General features: G+C 44.7%; 1 protein-coding gene across 1 annotated transcript in view; it reads left to right on the top strand.

Annotated features, from left to right (window-relative positions):
* The first annotated feature begins 828 nt into the window (after positions 1 to 828).
* LOC138513427 (dihydrofolate reductase-like) overlaps positions 829 to 13,270 on the top strand; it is a 50,516-nt gene continuing 38,074 nt past the window's right edge. Inside the window, exons 1-2 of the mRNA XM_069628272.1 lie at positions 829 to 924; positions 9,852 to 9,991. Of these exons, the coding sequence (XP_069484373.1) occupies positions 9,885 to 9,991 (107 nt within the window). The 5' untranslated portion in view covers positions 829 to 924; positions 9,852 to 9,884. The remainder of the gene's footprint in view (positions 925 to 9,851; positions 9,992 to 13,270) is intronic.

The raw sequence follows: 13,270 nt of genomic DNA, 5'->3' as shown, positions 1-13,270 counted from the left end.
GGTATTCTGGATGGTCATTTTTTACCCCCATGTATTTCAATGTAACCTATGGGGGGGTAATACTTCATATGTGTTTTCCCAATCTCTGAGGATATCTGTCATGGTCTCTGTGGAAGAAACAATAATATAGGAAGAGGAACTCATGGGTGGTTTCAAGATTAGCTTTTTTAAAATGTCTTTTTAGCAGATTTGGACTAATTGACAAGAAAGGCACATAGAACAGTCAGGGTGCAAAGAAGGAAGGGGCTAGTGAAGAGATGGGTTGGAGGGCTACAGAGGAAAGAGATAGATTGATGGCTCAGAAATACAGGCTCAAGCCGCGCAGGACGTTGCAAAACGATATTTTTGCTTCAAACAACGTGAACAGCTTCTTCCAATTCCAATTGACTACCACAGCCTGTCCCATTAGCTCAAAATACAGTTTGAGCACATTACCTCTTAATCTCACATTAAAGCTGTACACGTGTGTCACAATGTTAACGTTGTATAACTTGTATTTATCATTAAAAAAACGACGTCAGATGGCGTGCTTTAAGACGCCCCCTCAAAAGCGTTGGATGAAAGGATTTTAAGTGAACGGTATTCACGGTGGCTGGTCCATAGAGAGAACATTTAATATCTGTGTAATGTGGCACAAGTGTCAATGATTCTATTATGCTTCATACGTTGTTCTGGGGAGACTGAGCTTGAAGGGGGGGAGGGCGGAGCTGAAACAGGAACATGGACTGGCAGCACGCAGCCACGTCGCGCCGGAAAGTGTAAAGAGGGCCCTCTAATGCATTTGATGCGGATGTCAGCAGTGCTCGCCACATGACGGAAGGGGCTTGTGTACTTAAGCTGCTCTCGGGAGACTCCATTGGCACGAGGGAACCTGCCTGCGCCAGCTGACACTCTGTGTGTGGGGACATAGACTCTGGTTTCCAGGTGAGAAAAGGCTCGAGATCTCCAATGCCTACGCGGCGCGCGCGCAAAGACGTGGCGGCCATTGTTTACCTCGTGAGCTGCGATGCTTCGGCAAACCTTTGCTGAAACATGGCAACTCACAATTGCCAAAACGTGTGGGAGCGAAGCTGGATTGAATGGGTGAGACATTTTAAAGCATTACAAATGGCGCATTGCAGGTAACACGCAAGCTGCGTTTACAATGCCTATTTAGCTTTTTAGATTCATATTTAATGAATGCCGGTCTTAAACACACCTACCACAAAGCTTTTTGTAGACCACCACCAAACAATATACCTTGCACTAAAAATCTTAACATAAAGGAAGGGTTACGTCATATTTGCATATTGCACATCAGTAATTGATATGACGTTACAATAAATTTTTTGTTTTGTCATCTATATAGCGCGCACATAACCCAAAGGCATTTAGGCACTTTTAGTTTAAGAGATTGGTTACATTAGGAGCTTGTTGCATGAAGTTACATTCATATGAGGTCCAGCACAGTTGGACCAGATTACATGTTACGTAATCATCTTACATTACAGGTACAATTAAGAGTACATGAAACAAAGAGAATTAAGATGGTGTCCATTTAAAACAATAGGCGATGCTAAAGTGTGGTTGATCTGCATGGGCCAAAGTTTGGGGTCTCCTTGGAACATCCTACAATGTCTGTGGAATATACAGTACAGTGATGGTCGCCAGCTTTGGATGGCATGTAGACGTGCCACAAGCCCCACGCCTGCACTCATGTGTCTATCCATGATGGGGTTGTATGAAGGAGGTACTTTACATTAAGACTCTCTCTGAGGCCATGCAACTTTTCTCACAATAGATGTTTTGAAAATGTTGAACTCTATTGGTTGTATTGATTTGTGCACTGGTTGAACTGTGCTAAAGATTATTTGATTTAAAAAAAGTTATGTGTACCTGACAAAGGGGATGGTATGACAAACGTTTTTGCTGACGACCCGAGGATTAGCTGTGCAAATACTTTTACTTTTTATATTGTTTTCTTTCTTTCCAACTGTTTTTTGAAAAATTATTATTATGTACATATGGGTAAAGTATTATTTAAATAAAAAAAGTAAATAATTAAGGCTCTCTTCATGAATCGCTTGAGATATAAAATAAAAGAGACCAATTAAATTGCTCGGAATTAACTGAACCCCCTCTGTAAAGGTGACCAGGAGGCTACTTGGGATCCCCTTTTTTCCCTCCAAAAGGCCACCCTAGGTCTGCATTTAGCATATGCACCTCATTCCGCGACCACCCGGGTGGACAGAGTACAAAGTTTGTCCCTAAGCCTGATTGCCTGTGTACATGATTTATTAAAACAATCATGCACCCAGGAAATGGGATTCTACATGTTCATGGTGTCAGTGGGATTCATTTTGGGCACCCGCAACCACTGTGGGTCCATGCAGTATGAGCAAAAGAGTTTTGAAGCCCCTACTCTGATACCCATGCACCCTCCCTGCCATTCACTCAGGGAATACGCTTTCTGCGGTGCAGCTCCTGGTCACGATCTTCCCTGTGGCACTGGTGTTCAGCACACTCTGGGTAGGTGCTGTCCTGCACATGCCCTACAAAGCTATTTTTGTATTAGCCCATGGAGAGTGTCAAATTGGACGCTCCAATTCCCAAATCTAAGACCTTGTGATGTTGTTTTTTGTGAGTTTTCCTTTTTACACACTGGCCTCATCACGTGTTGGGCTGTAGCCCTTAAATGCGGTGGTAATGGTATTGTCGCCACATTTAAGGGCTGGCTCTATCACGAGTTGGACGCTAAATCAACTGTTTTACCTCCAGCTTTTTTCTGGAGGTGAAAATCCCTGTTTTCGGCGGTATTACAGCCGGCTGTATTAGCACGCAGTATTATCACCGAAAATTCCCCATTGGATCTAATCGACCCAATCAGGAATTGGGATTTAACACTAAGGCCCAACCCGTGATCCGGTGTTAATACCACCGGGCCGGTCAGTGCTAGGGCTATTACAGTCGGCGGTATTACAGCCGGGAATACAGCCCAACTTGTGATGAGGGCCAGTTTTCTTTAACATCAAAATCCAACCAATAGGGCATTTTGGCTACTATGCATATACTTGCAAACAACTTTTTTTAGCAAATCCTCACAGAGTGTGACATTGCTGGGAGCTATTTAGTTCCTGCGGGTAGCCTTGAAGATCATGTCTACCTTCATTCCAACAGTTCCAGGCACATGAGATTAACTGTGGGTGTAAAGGTGTGTGTAAAAAGGAGCATTAGGGCACATCTAGGAGACATTTGAACCATAATGGGCAACATGTCCTAGTTTCCAGCTCCCGTGGAAGTTCGATTTGCAGAACACTCGTTACAGATCCTCCTTCCACAGAGGAAGCTCCCGCTCACAGTTGTGATTCTGAAAACCGGGAGGATAGCTCAGGGGCAACACAACACAGGTTTGAATCCCAGTCTTGCGCTTAGAAACTGGTCTCCGGTATAAAGCGTGTTATAAGAGACCAATTAATTAACCAGGGCACTACTTTTAGGACCTGTTCACTAAATCTTTATTTCGATCCATGCCTAAGCTATTTTTAATATGTTGGACATATCACAGAAAGGGCTGGAGTTGGGCAGACAATGGCTTACTTGTTCAGGGAGAAGAGCTCTTCAAGTGATCAGAAGATTTTGCTGGAAAGCGTGAAGCTAATTTACTAAATTGATTTATCCATGGTCGATAGATGACATCAATTGCCAAACTAGCTGAGATTGAGGCGACGGATTTTGGTTTCTTATGCAATTATTCGTTATAATTGTTCTATTAGAACGTGCTTAGTAGCAGTGAGTGGTTTCAAAGCATGGGATCAGGATTTGAATCTGTTTTGCTCTGCGTTGTCTTGCTTCCAGGACAAACGCGCTGCCGCTGAGCTGTCGTTCCTCACCATGTGCTATGGATCACTTCCACATGCTCTGCTGCAGACAGTCTACACTGTGCTGAGCAATGGGAGATTGTCAGTGGAACACAATCACAATCAAGAAGATGAGAAAAATGGTACAACAGTAAGCCAGAGGGAGACACAAGCAATTTACTTAAAACAGATGTCCGTGGGGCAGTAGGTGTTGGGAACAACTCAGGGTGGACCGGGGCGTGTCACAGACACCATTTCCGGCAGTGAATAATCAATCATCCCACAAGTGAATATTATCCCAAAATGTCTTCACTGCCGTCTGATGTTACTAGGAGGTGCCCTCCACCTTCTAATGATTCCTCAACCCATTGGCCTTGTGCCGGCAGTGGTAATGGTCAGGCCTAACTACTGCAATGGAATCTATTCATTATCATGTAATGTTATAGTTTTATAGAAGGTGGACTAGCTCCAAATGGGCGTCAACACACTGTACAGCGGAGAGAAGAGGTACCACGTCACACAAGTGGATATTCAGCAACATAGACAGTCCGGCAATATTGACACCACTTCTTCTTGAGACAAAAGTCACACTGGACATTTTATGTACTAGATCTGTTCTATGCCAAGCTCGAAAACTAGACCATGTTTCATTTATTTATTTTATTGTGCATTTGCAAGACGCTTTTAAATCAAGAAATTGTGTTTCAGAGCGCAACACAATATTCCTCTTGCACAGGTAGCTGTGTGGGGATAAGGCAAGCGGGCCCCTGCAGAGTAAGGATATGCTAAAAGGGGGACATGGGGAAGAATGAAGCCCCTCTCATACGGGGCAGTCGTAGGGTGAATCAAAGGGCCAAGGTATGTTCGTTTGGAAATGCTATTTCACACAGATAGGCGGTGGCGAGAGACATGTCTTGACATACGTGTCTGTCATTAGGACTATTAAGATTCACAAGCTGGGGCCAGAAGGGAAGGCAGAAAGGAACCCAGCTATGGATGCTGTGAAGTAACCAACTCACAAATCACTGTACTTGTACACTACTTACCATGCCTGTACACACCATTCTGTACCTTTATATTACATGTCTGTAAACCTTACTGCACTTTCATATATGCCATGTATATAAACTACCTTTCTGTAACATATATTTTATGACATGCGCCCAGATGTCTTTGGGCCAGGCGTGCTATATAAATAAACAAAATACAATTACAAATACAATACAAGGGAGACATGGGCTTCTATAGGGATTCATGTAGCTTTGCATGGATACTGGAAAGTGGTTGAGGGGTGATGATGGGGGAGAAGGGGTGTACAGGCATCTGCTCTGCAGGGAGGCCCATGTGGTGGCCTAGGGTAGAAGCAGCGGAAAGCAATTTCTTCAGAGACATATGTCCCTTTGCAGGAGCTAGCAGTTAAACCAGCTGTGCTCTTGTGGTTATGGCCAAGTAGCTTACAACGGTGGTCGGTCAAAATCTCGAAAAAAAAATCTCGACTAAAAATAAGGTTGAAAAAAAAAGTCGAATTTCTCTTTTTTTAATTATATATTTATTTTGGGGTCCGGGATTAAAAAAAAAATGGTAAAAAAAAAAAATTAAAAAAAGGGGGGTTGGGGAGGGAACTCCCCCAGTTCGAATAAAAAACGTCATTTTTTTTCGGCCTTTTTTTCGAGATTTCTTTTTAGAGATTTTTTTTTTCAGTCTTATGACCATTAACCGCTTACAACAGATGCAAGGGGATCCCAAGACGCTATCATGGCTGGCAGATAATCTGTGTAGCATAGGGGTGGTTGGAAAAGGGATACAAGAAGCAAGTTCGGCTCACAGTTCAGCCAAATGCCCTAGGTGCTTTGTGAGGGTGTGACGTATGGCGCGCAGAGACGCTAAATCACTAGGAAGCAAAGAGATCAAATGAGATTGCAGAGGGATAGGAAATGTGTCACGCCAGGTAACCTGGCACTGCCAGGGATATTTCAGCAGTCGTCTGGTAAACTTCCTACCAAAACACTGCAAATCCTTTGAAATATTTAGAATTGTGTTCTTCAGGATTTTTACTCCCTGAAAAAGACAGACCACATCAGCTGCATCTGAAGTCCTTTCATTGGTTGCCAACTGATACTTTGCTTACTTGCTTCTAACGTATGCCGACCCTAGCATCCAACCAGATGTCTAATGTCGACTCCCCACAGCTTACTAGAGTGCTGCCTTCTGTGGACAGCACTCTGTGTAGAAGAAGATGTTGTGAATGGCCATGGAGAGAAGTGTAGTGGTGACTGTTGGAGCAGTAGAGCTTGTGCTTCAGTTTCCAGCGCTAATATAGACCATTGCCATCATCACCACAGCACCGAGGCGTAGCCAGGATTGACGTGGGGCCCGAAGCTAATGTAGTCGGACCCACTGCAAGGGCATTGACATCTGCCCACACAGTGCTGCTGAGTGGACATTTATGGATTTTGGGTGGCCCTTGCCCGCTCAGGCCCTACCTGGTCTATGCCTCTGCCATTGCATGGCCTGGCCTCCAGTGTGAAGCAGATCAGGGAGTGGTGGAGGACATTCTGCGGCAAGCCCTCCCACTCCCCACATTGCGGGGACCTGTTCCGCTGATGGCCCAGCCTCTACGGCGGGGACTGGATGATGCTAATGTCACCTGCTAGGCAAAGCAAGGAGCCCGTCATTTGATGAAGGCAGCAAAAGGGGGAATAGGCTGGGCCTGGGAGATAACGCCTGATCCCCTCCATCACCACTTCACTGGGGCGTTCCTACGCCTAGGGCAAGAAATCATCCATAGGAGGAAAGTGGTTATCTCCCCTACCCCTGTCTTCATAAACCCTTCCTGGGAGTCATTGTTATTCCCTGCCCAGGATATGAGGAGTGGAAGGAAGAAAGCAGGGGTGCCTCAGTCTTGACACCTTCTAGCCTTTAACTCGTACGGGGTCCTGTGGGCGACCAAAAATAATTTGCGAAACACGTCTTTGTACAAATTAGTTCAACCTCCAACACCTCTGTCGCGACTCAGTAGGAGATGCCATACCCCTTAGGCCTCACATTGGCTTCATGAACCCTGCACAGAGGAACTGGTGAGAGGTGAGGGTGGCACCAGTTTATTTTTGAGAAGCCTTAGAAATAAACTAAGAGGGGTGAGAGGGGTTTGAGATGCCCGAAGGCCACCTGCAACCTGATAGGTGTGTTGAGATGTTTCAGGAAACGTTTGGAGTCTAGAGGGGTGCTTAGAGTCTGAAAAACACAGAGAGCACGGTAGGAATATTGAGAAGTTTTAGAAAGTACATAGAGAGCGAGGTAGTGCTGAGAAGTCTGAAAGGTGGCTAGAAGGAAAGAGGGGCGTTGAGACATTTTAGAAACCACCTAAAGGCTGAGAGTGGCGCTGAGAAGCCCAACAAAGCGATTAGAGTCTGAGAGGGGTGCAGTGAAGTTTGAAAGACACCTATTTGGTAATCGGGCATTGGTGCGGGGTAGAAAGCACTATGTTGGAATATATTTTCAATGTATCCATCAGTAAACATTGGACCCGACTACACTTCTTTCATAGTATAATCCTGGAATGGCAACCTTCATTTAAGGCACATTTAATTACAAAACCATTAATTAGCCAATTCTACCATTAATTATAGGAATCTGGGTGCAGGTAACATTGCCGATTCATCCTAACGGGGCTGCTGTGCCCGGCAGGGACAGACCTGCTGGGTGCAACGGCCCCTGCAGGCAAACTGGTAGTGCTTACCGGCACCCTTGTCTCTGGACCGCAACACTCATAATGAGGCCATCTTGAAAATGCCTCTTCCTTTAGGAGTACATTTAAATCATATAACTGCTGTTGCATGATGGTCCTGAAAGGGAACATTATGCGCCTGCTGCTGGCGAGGCCAGCCAAGAGAAGCATCTGAACAACAAGCATGAAGGCTGGACAGTGAACATGTGTACTAACTCTTCTTGGACCACACTCCCCCTTGCTGGCAAGCCGATGGCCTGTCGTCTTGATCGCTCAGACCACACCTACAGCCCAGATGGAGTTAAGCCAAACAAGTAAGAAACTAATGAATTACTGCCACTTTACCACCTGTCACCTGCACCACTAGATCCATAATTGGGAGGAAAAATTGAAGATTTGCCTCCAGCATGAAGCGAGAGGTAATTTCTCCCGCTGTCCTCCAAACATAGTTGTATTTACTGTGCCAGAATTACTGCTCAAGCAAAATCAGCTGATTGCCCTGTGGAGTAATGGGAATTACCCCACTGTTACCCTACTCACACCCCTGCAGTAAATTTGTAGGGCCGTGTGGTGGTAAGGGCACATGAGTTTGGAGGCAATTCCATCAGAAGGGGGTTCCTTGTGTCTGAGGGCCATTGGCTCTGTGATTGATCCCTTCCTCGTGGAGTCATAATCCTGCATGAGACTAATCATCGTATTGATTTGATAAGAACACGTGTTGCATACTATGCTTGTGGACCGTTTCTAAGTATTTAAATCGAATTGTGTATTACATTTGGGGCCAATGCGGTCAATGGGCCCCATGAGCAATTTGTTGATGTGGCGAAAAAGTGGCAGTTATTATGTTACCACCACTTCTTTGCTGGTAAAAGGTCTATAGCCACTTTTACCTCACTGCCTAATTCCAAGTTTGACCTTGAAGTGAAGGATTTACTTCCTGTAAAATTCTGGGGCTAAACCCTCCACTTTAAGGACAAAACTCGCAGCATTTACTGCACTGGATTACGCCTAAGGGTAAATCGCCAAAAAATCCCCAAGGAGTCATGTGGACTCCAACAGTGAGATTTACCACACTACACCCCCGCTCGTCATCCTGTGGGAATGCTTTTTGCGGTAAGTCGTTATATTTATGGCTGATTAACAACTAAACTCTTACTGACCCCTAAGGCTGTGCTAGGAAAATGTGACCTCAAAAGTTGAAGAAACTAGCAAACTATGCATTCTAAAGTGAATGCCTGTACGTAGATCTCCTGCTCTTAGGAAGGTGGATAGAGCAGGGCAGCAGAAAATGAACAAAGAGGATATTATGTAGTTAAAAAAGTGAATCTGAAGACAGATGTTTCTACAAATTGTGAGAATGTACTACTTGAACTGTGTGAACTAGCAAAGTGTATTTCTTTGTATTTGCAATTTCATTATCAAACTGCTGACATGTTATTCAGTTTTGTCAGTTTTGTAGAATTTGAATAAAAGGTTATCCAACTCCAGTCCTCGAGGGCCGGGATCCTGATGGGTTTTCGGGATATCCCTCATAAATATTCGTGAGTAAAAAAATTGCATACATTAAGAATCATTGTATGCAGATATATCTCTTGAATATTAATGAGGGGTATCCTAAAAAAACCTGACATGGATCCGACCCTCGAGGCCTGGAGTTGGACAACCACCATATTATGATTAAGCAGAAATTGAGGAGGCGTTGGCAGTTTTCTCACCAGTTTTAGCAGAGACATGGAGGATTTGGAGTGGCTTAGTAAAGGAGGGAGATTCATTTTGAGAATAAGGGAATGTGTGAGGTGTGGAATGGTCGTAGTTAAGGCAGCGAAAAAGTCTGTAATGCATAGGAAGTACAATCTTTCAATATTTCAATCACTGCTCCAACTCGCCACTCCTACCAATATTCTGATATGTAAGTGCCCGTTAAATACTCCAATTTATAAGAAAACTACTGAGACTTTCACAAAGTAAGCTAAAACTCTTAATTGGAAAAGCTTCAAGTCTTCTGCCCAATCTAACTAATGATGTGGACCCATTTCTGAAATTCAAGATTTGATGTTGTGAATGCAGTTTTTACATTTATATCATTTCAAATGTGCATTTCAGTCTTCAAATTGTTCACCTGGTGATGGGTTTCGACCCTAAAATCGTTCCCTTTAAATGTAACATATTTAAACCGTTCTAAAGACCGTAACTTGAATGTGGTGGATCTAAACTCGCTACCACCTGATGTGTGCCCTGGTTTGCTGAGTTTTTCAAAGATGTTTACATGCATTTTTTAACTTCCACAGTTTCACAGTTCATTGGCTGCAGGATTTTCCAAAATGTCCAAAACTGGAGAAAGTGTTGACCCTAAACCCATCCACCTCATTGTTGCCGCCTGCCGAAATAGAGGGATTGGACAGAATGGAGACATGCCCTGGAGTTTACCGTAAGTTCAAAAAAAAGAACACCCCGAGTGAATGGGTTTGGAGGAGTAAGGAACACGCATTGGCAAGTCTGACATTCTCGGCTTCTGTCTAGGCATTGGATAGGGATTTTCCAGGCAGTGCCATAATGGTACTACCTGCAATACGCTGGCAACAGCTGGCAAATAATGTTATTAAATAATGGATTTGCCTGGCATATGCCTATCTAATGCTTATGCACTTGGGGCCTCATTACGAGGTTGGAGGTAGTCATGGCGCTATTAGCGCCATGACTACCTCCAATACCGGTACCGTGTCCTGTCCCGTTCAATGGGGACTTACCGGTCTATTCCGACTTTTGTGGGACCGGTAAGTCCCCATTGAAAAAGCCATTCCCCATTCCCATTTGAGACCCCATAGGGCTCAATGGGAATGGGGAAGGTGCTAATAACGGTACCGCAAATTGCGGTACCGTTATTAGCTCTGAAGTTCCTTAACGGGTCCCTTCTATAATGCCTGGTAAAACCAGGCGTTAAGGAAAGGACCCGCTAAGGGACCTCGTAGTAGGGCGGTAAGGGATTACCGGTGCCCTTACCGGTGCCGGTAATCCCTTACCGCCCACCTCGTAATGAGGCCCTTGGTGTTTTCAATGCTTGTTTTTAACAGGAACTCACTGGAAAATAGTGTGAATACCTGGACATATGATAACAGCGCCTGGCAAATGCCTGTCTAATGCTCATACACAAGTTCAAAGTGTTTGCCCTGTGAGAACATGTTTTTAGCACGATTTCAGTGCAAGGAACAGATGCAACACAATACATACTGCTTATAAATCAAGTTGCTGAAGGCACACTTGGTTAAGACTTTTTAAAATTACATGAACATCTAATTTACAGCTACAAGCAAGCCATGCACTATCAGAAGACTGTTTTGAAATGACACTGGCAATTTCTATACAGAGCACTATTTGATACTGCTCTTGGATAGGCAGAGACTAGTAATGGGTGGGGATGGCCATTAGGATTAGCATTGCAATGGGCAGTCAAAGGGTGGGTAAATAACCAAACAACACCCACAAGCTGTGTATTTTTCCTCATATTCCATCCCCCTACTATCGGTACTTCAGTTAATTGCCATCGAACAGCCAACATTAAAAAAGCTATTGTCTTAAGAATGTGCATAGCAGTTAGTTTCATTTTCCATCCATACAAACATGTTGGTTAAGCTCAGCAGCCAATCATGGGATAACCATGCGTTAGGCAGCTCATTATCAAGAAGGACAGGGGTAGTTAAGGGAGGACATGCTTGATTAGTTGATTTTGGACATATGGTTTATTCTAGTTTGCTTATGAGAGTTACATTCATATACTACACCACCAAGTGACAGGCATCCCGGGGCCCGGATTTAATTAAGATGTTCAACACCTAGCCAGGCATGCGCACTGCAAGGAGGCCTTGAAGTGTCTCGCAGTTAATAGGGCAAGTGCTTCTTCAGTGTGCATCCAGGCATTTGTGCATGTAACCATGTGAAAAACAATGAGAGGCGTTCCATGTCTGGCCCACAGCGAGCCTGACTGTGCAGACATTTACTGCGCCGTGTTTGGCGCGCCTTCCATTCCCTCACAGTCCCCCTCCGAATGTTATGCAAATGCGCTAGAGGGGGAAGTGCGCTCACCCTGGCTCCTACCACGCTTTTCCTCTAAGTTGCTTAGAAGTGGGGATATCACCCGTTTACCCAAGTCTCCCCACCTCCAACCCTTCATCCACCCACTTACTTCCTTTCAGGACTGCAATGACCCACAGTGCTTCATACAAGGCACTCATGCCGACGTTGGTGCAGAGCCGTAAACCCGGCCCGCCCCACCCAGCACAGGTATGCACACCGCATTCACGCCGCTTCTTTACCGAGCAGCAAATACAGTGCTGCAAAGACCTGCGCTGCAATTGCTGCGCAGTAAAGACATGTCGCTAGGAGAGGCTTAGGGCCTGATTTATGGAATTCTTAGCACGGTGCAAAGTGACTTTGGGGGACAAGTTCTGGCTGTGGATATGGGCCATACAAGTTGTTTTTTCATTCCTTTCCACGGGGAGGAAGGATATCTCGGGCAAATCGTGTGTCTTGGAAGCAAGACAACACAGCACAGCACAACACAGGTTCGAATCCCGATCTCTGTGCTTAGAAACCACTCTCGTTGATATTAAACATGTTATAAAAGAACAATTATAATTATCATAATAATTTACTCCTGAGGGCCCAGGCGTTCCTTAGGTAGTTCCTGATTAGCAGGGCGTTGATATCCTCCTTGAACTGCAAGATCCATGGGCCATCCCAATGGTTAACATGTAAAATGTTTGTTTCTTGTTGTTTTCTTTGTATGCCATTTTTGTTTTGAAACGTACAATGGTCTGACTCTTGTAGGAGCATGTGCCACCTAACCCTGTGAGTTTCCTGGGCAGATAGGAGGGAATCTAGGTAGAATGTGAGAAAGGATGACTTGAAGAGTATCCTAGTTGGGAAAGGAAACCTGTAGCGTGTCCTTAGGACTGTGTTTTAGGGCAGGGAGATGTGGTCACTTTTCTGTGAACCTGTGATCTGGCATGAAGCAGACTACTGAAAGGTCCTCAGGGGGGCTAGGTGTGTGGCCGGGACACTGGCAAAGAGCGCATTCCCTTCATGGAGGAGTGAGATTGCTCCAACTCGGAAAATGGTTCTGAAGTCCTCTGGTGGAAGGAAGGGTTTTATCTTGCGGAGGAGTACCATTTGAAACTCGGCAGTCTTTTGTTTTGTTTTGGTAATATGTGGCTTTTAGGAAAGGTCGCTGTCAATAGTAAATTGAAGTGCTTTGGTGGTTGGAGCAAGATGAAGAGTGAATCTTTTAAGGGAATGCAATTTTCTTACCCTTGAATGGTCTCTGGTTTAGCAGAATGGCTAGGTAGGACGAATTCTGTCTTTGTAGAATTGAGCTTCAGGTAGGGGCTTATCAGACATGCTTGGATGGAAGAAAAGCATTCTTTGGGGTGAATGATGTCATGAACACAGCTCACTTCGAGTTAGAACCATGTGACGTTCACATAGTGGTTAAGTAAGATGTTTGGTTCAGCAACAAGTGGCCCCACTGGCTTCATATAGCAATGGAGATCAATGGGCAGCGCATTGAGCCTTGAGGGATTATACTGGTGATTGGACACGTCAAGTTGCCCATCCAAACTGCTTGGTGTCTGTTTGAGAGATAGGAGGTGGACCAATTCAGGACTGTGCCCTAGGACTCCATTTTGCCAATGAGAAGCTAGATTAGTTTGGC

The sequence above is a fragment of the Ambystoma mexicanum genome, chromosome 12, assembly GCF_040938575.1.
Source record: "Ambystoma mexicanum isolate Mex_15411 chromosome 12, UKY_AmexF1_1, whole genome shotgun sequence".
NCBI classification, from domain to species: Eukaryota; Metazoa; Chordata; class Amphibia; order Caudata; family Ambystomatidae; genus Ambystoma; species Ambystoma mexicanum.
This window is presented reverse-complemented; position numbering and strand designations above follow the sequence as displayed.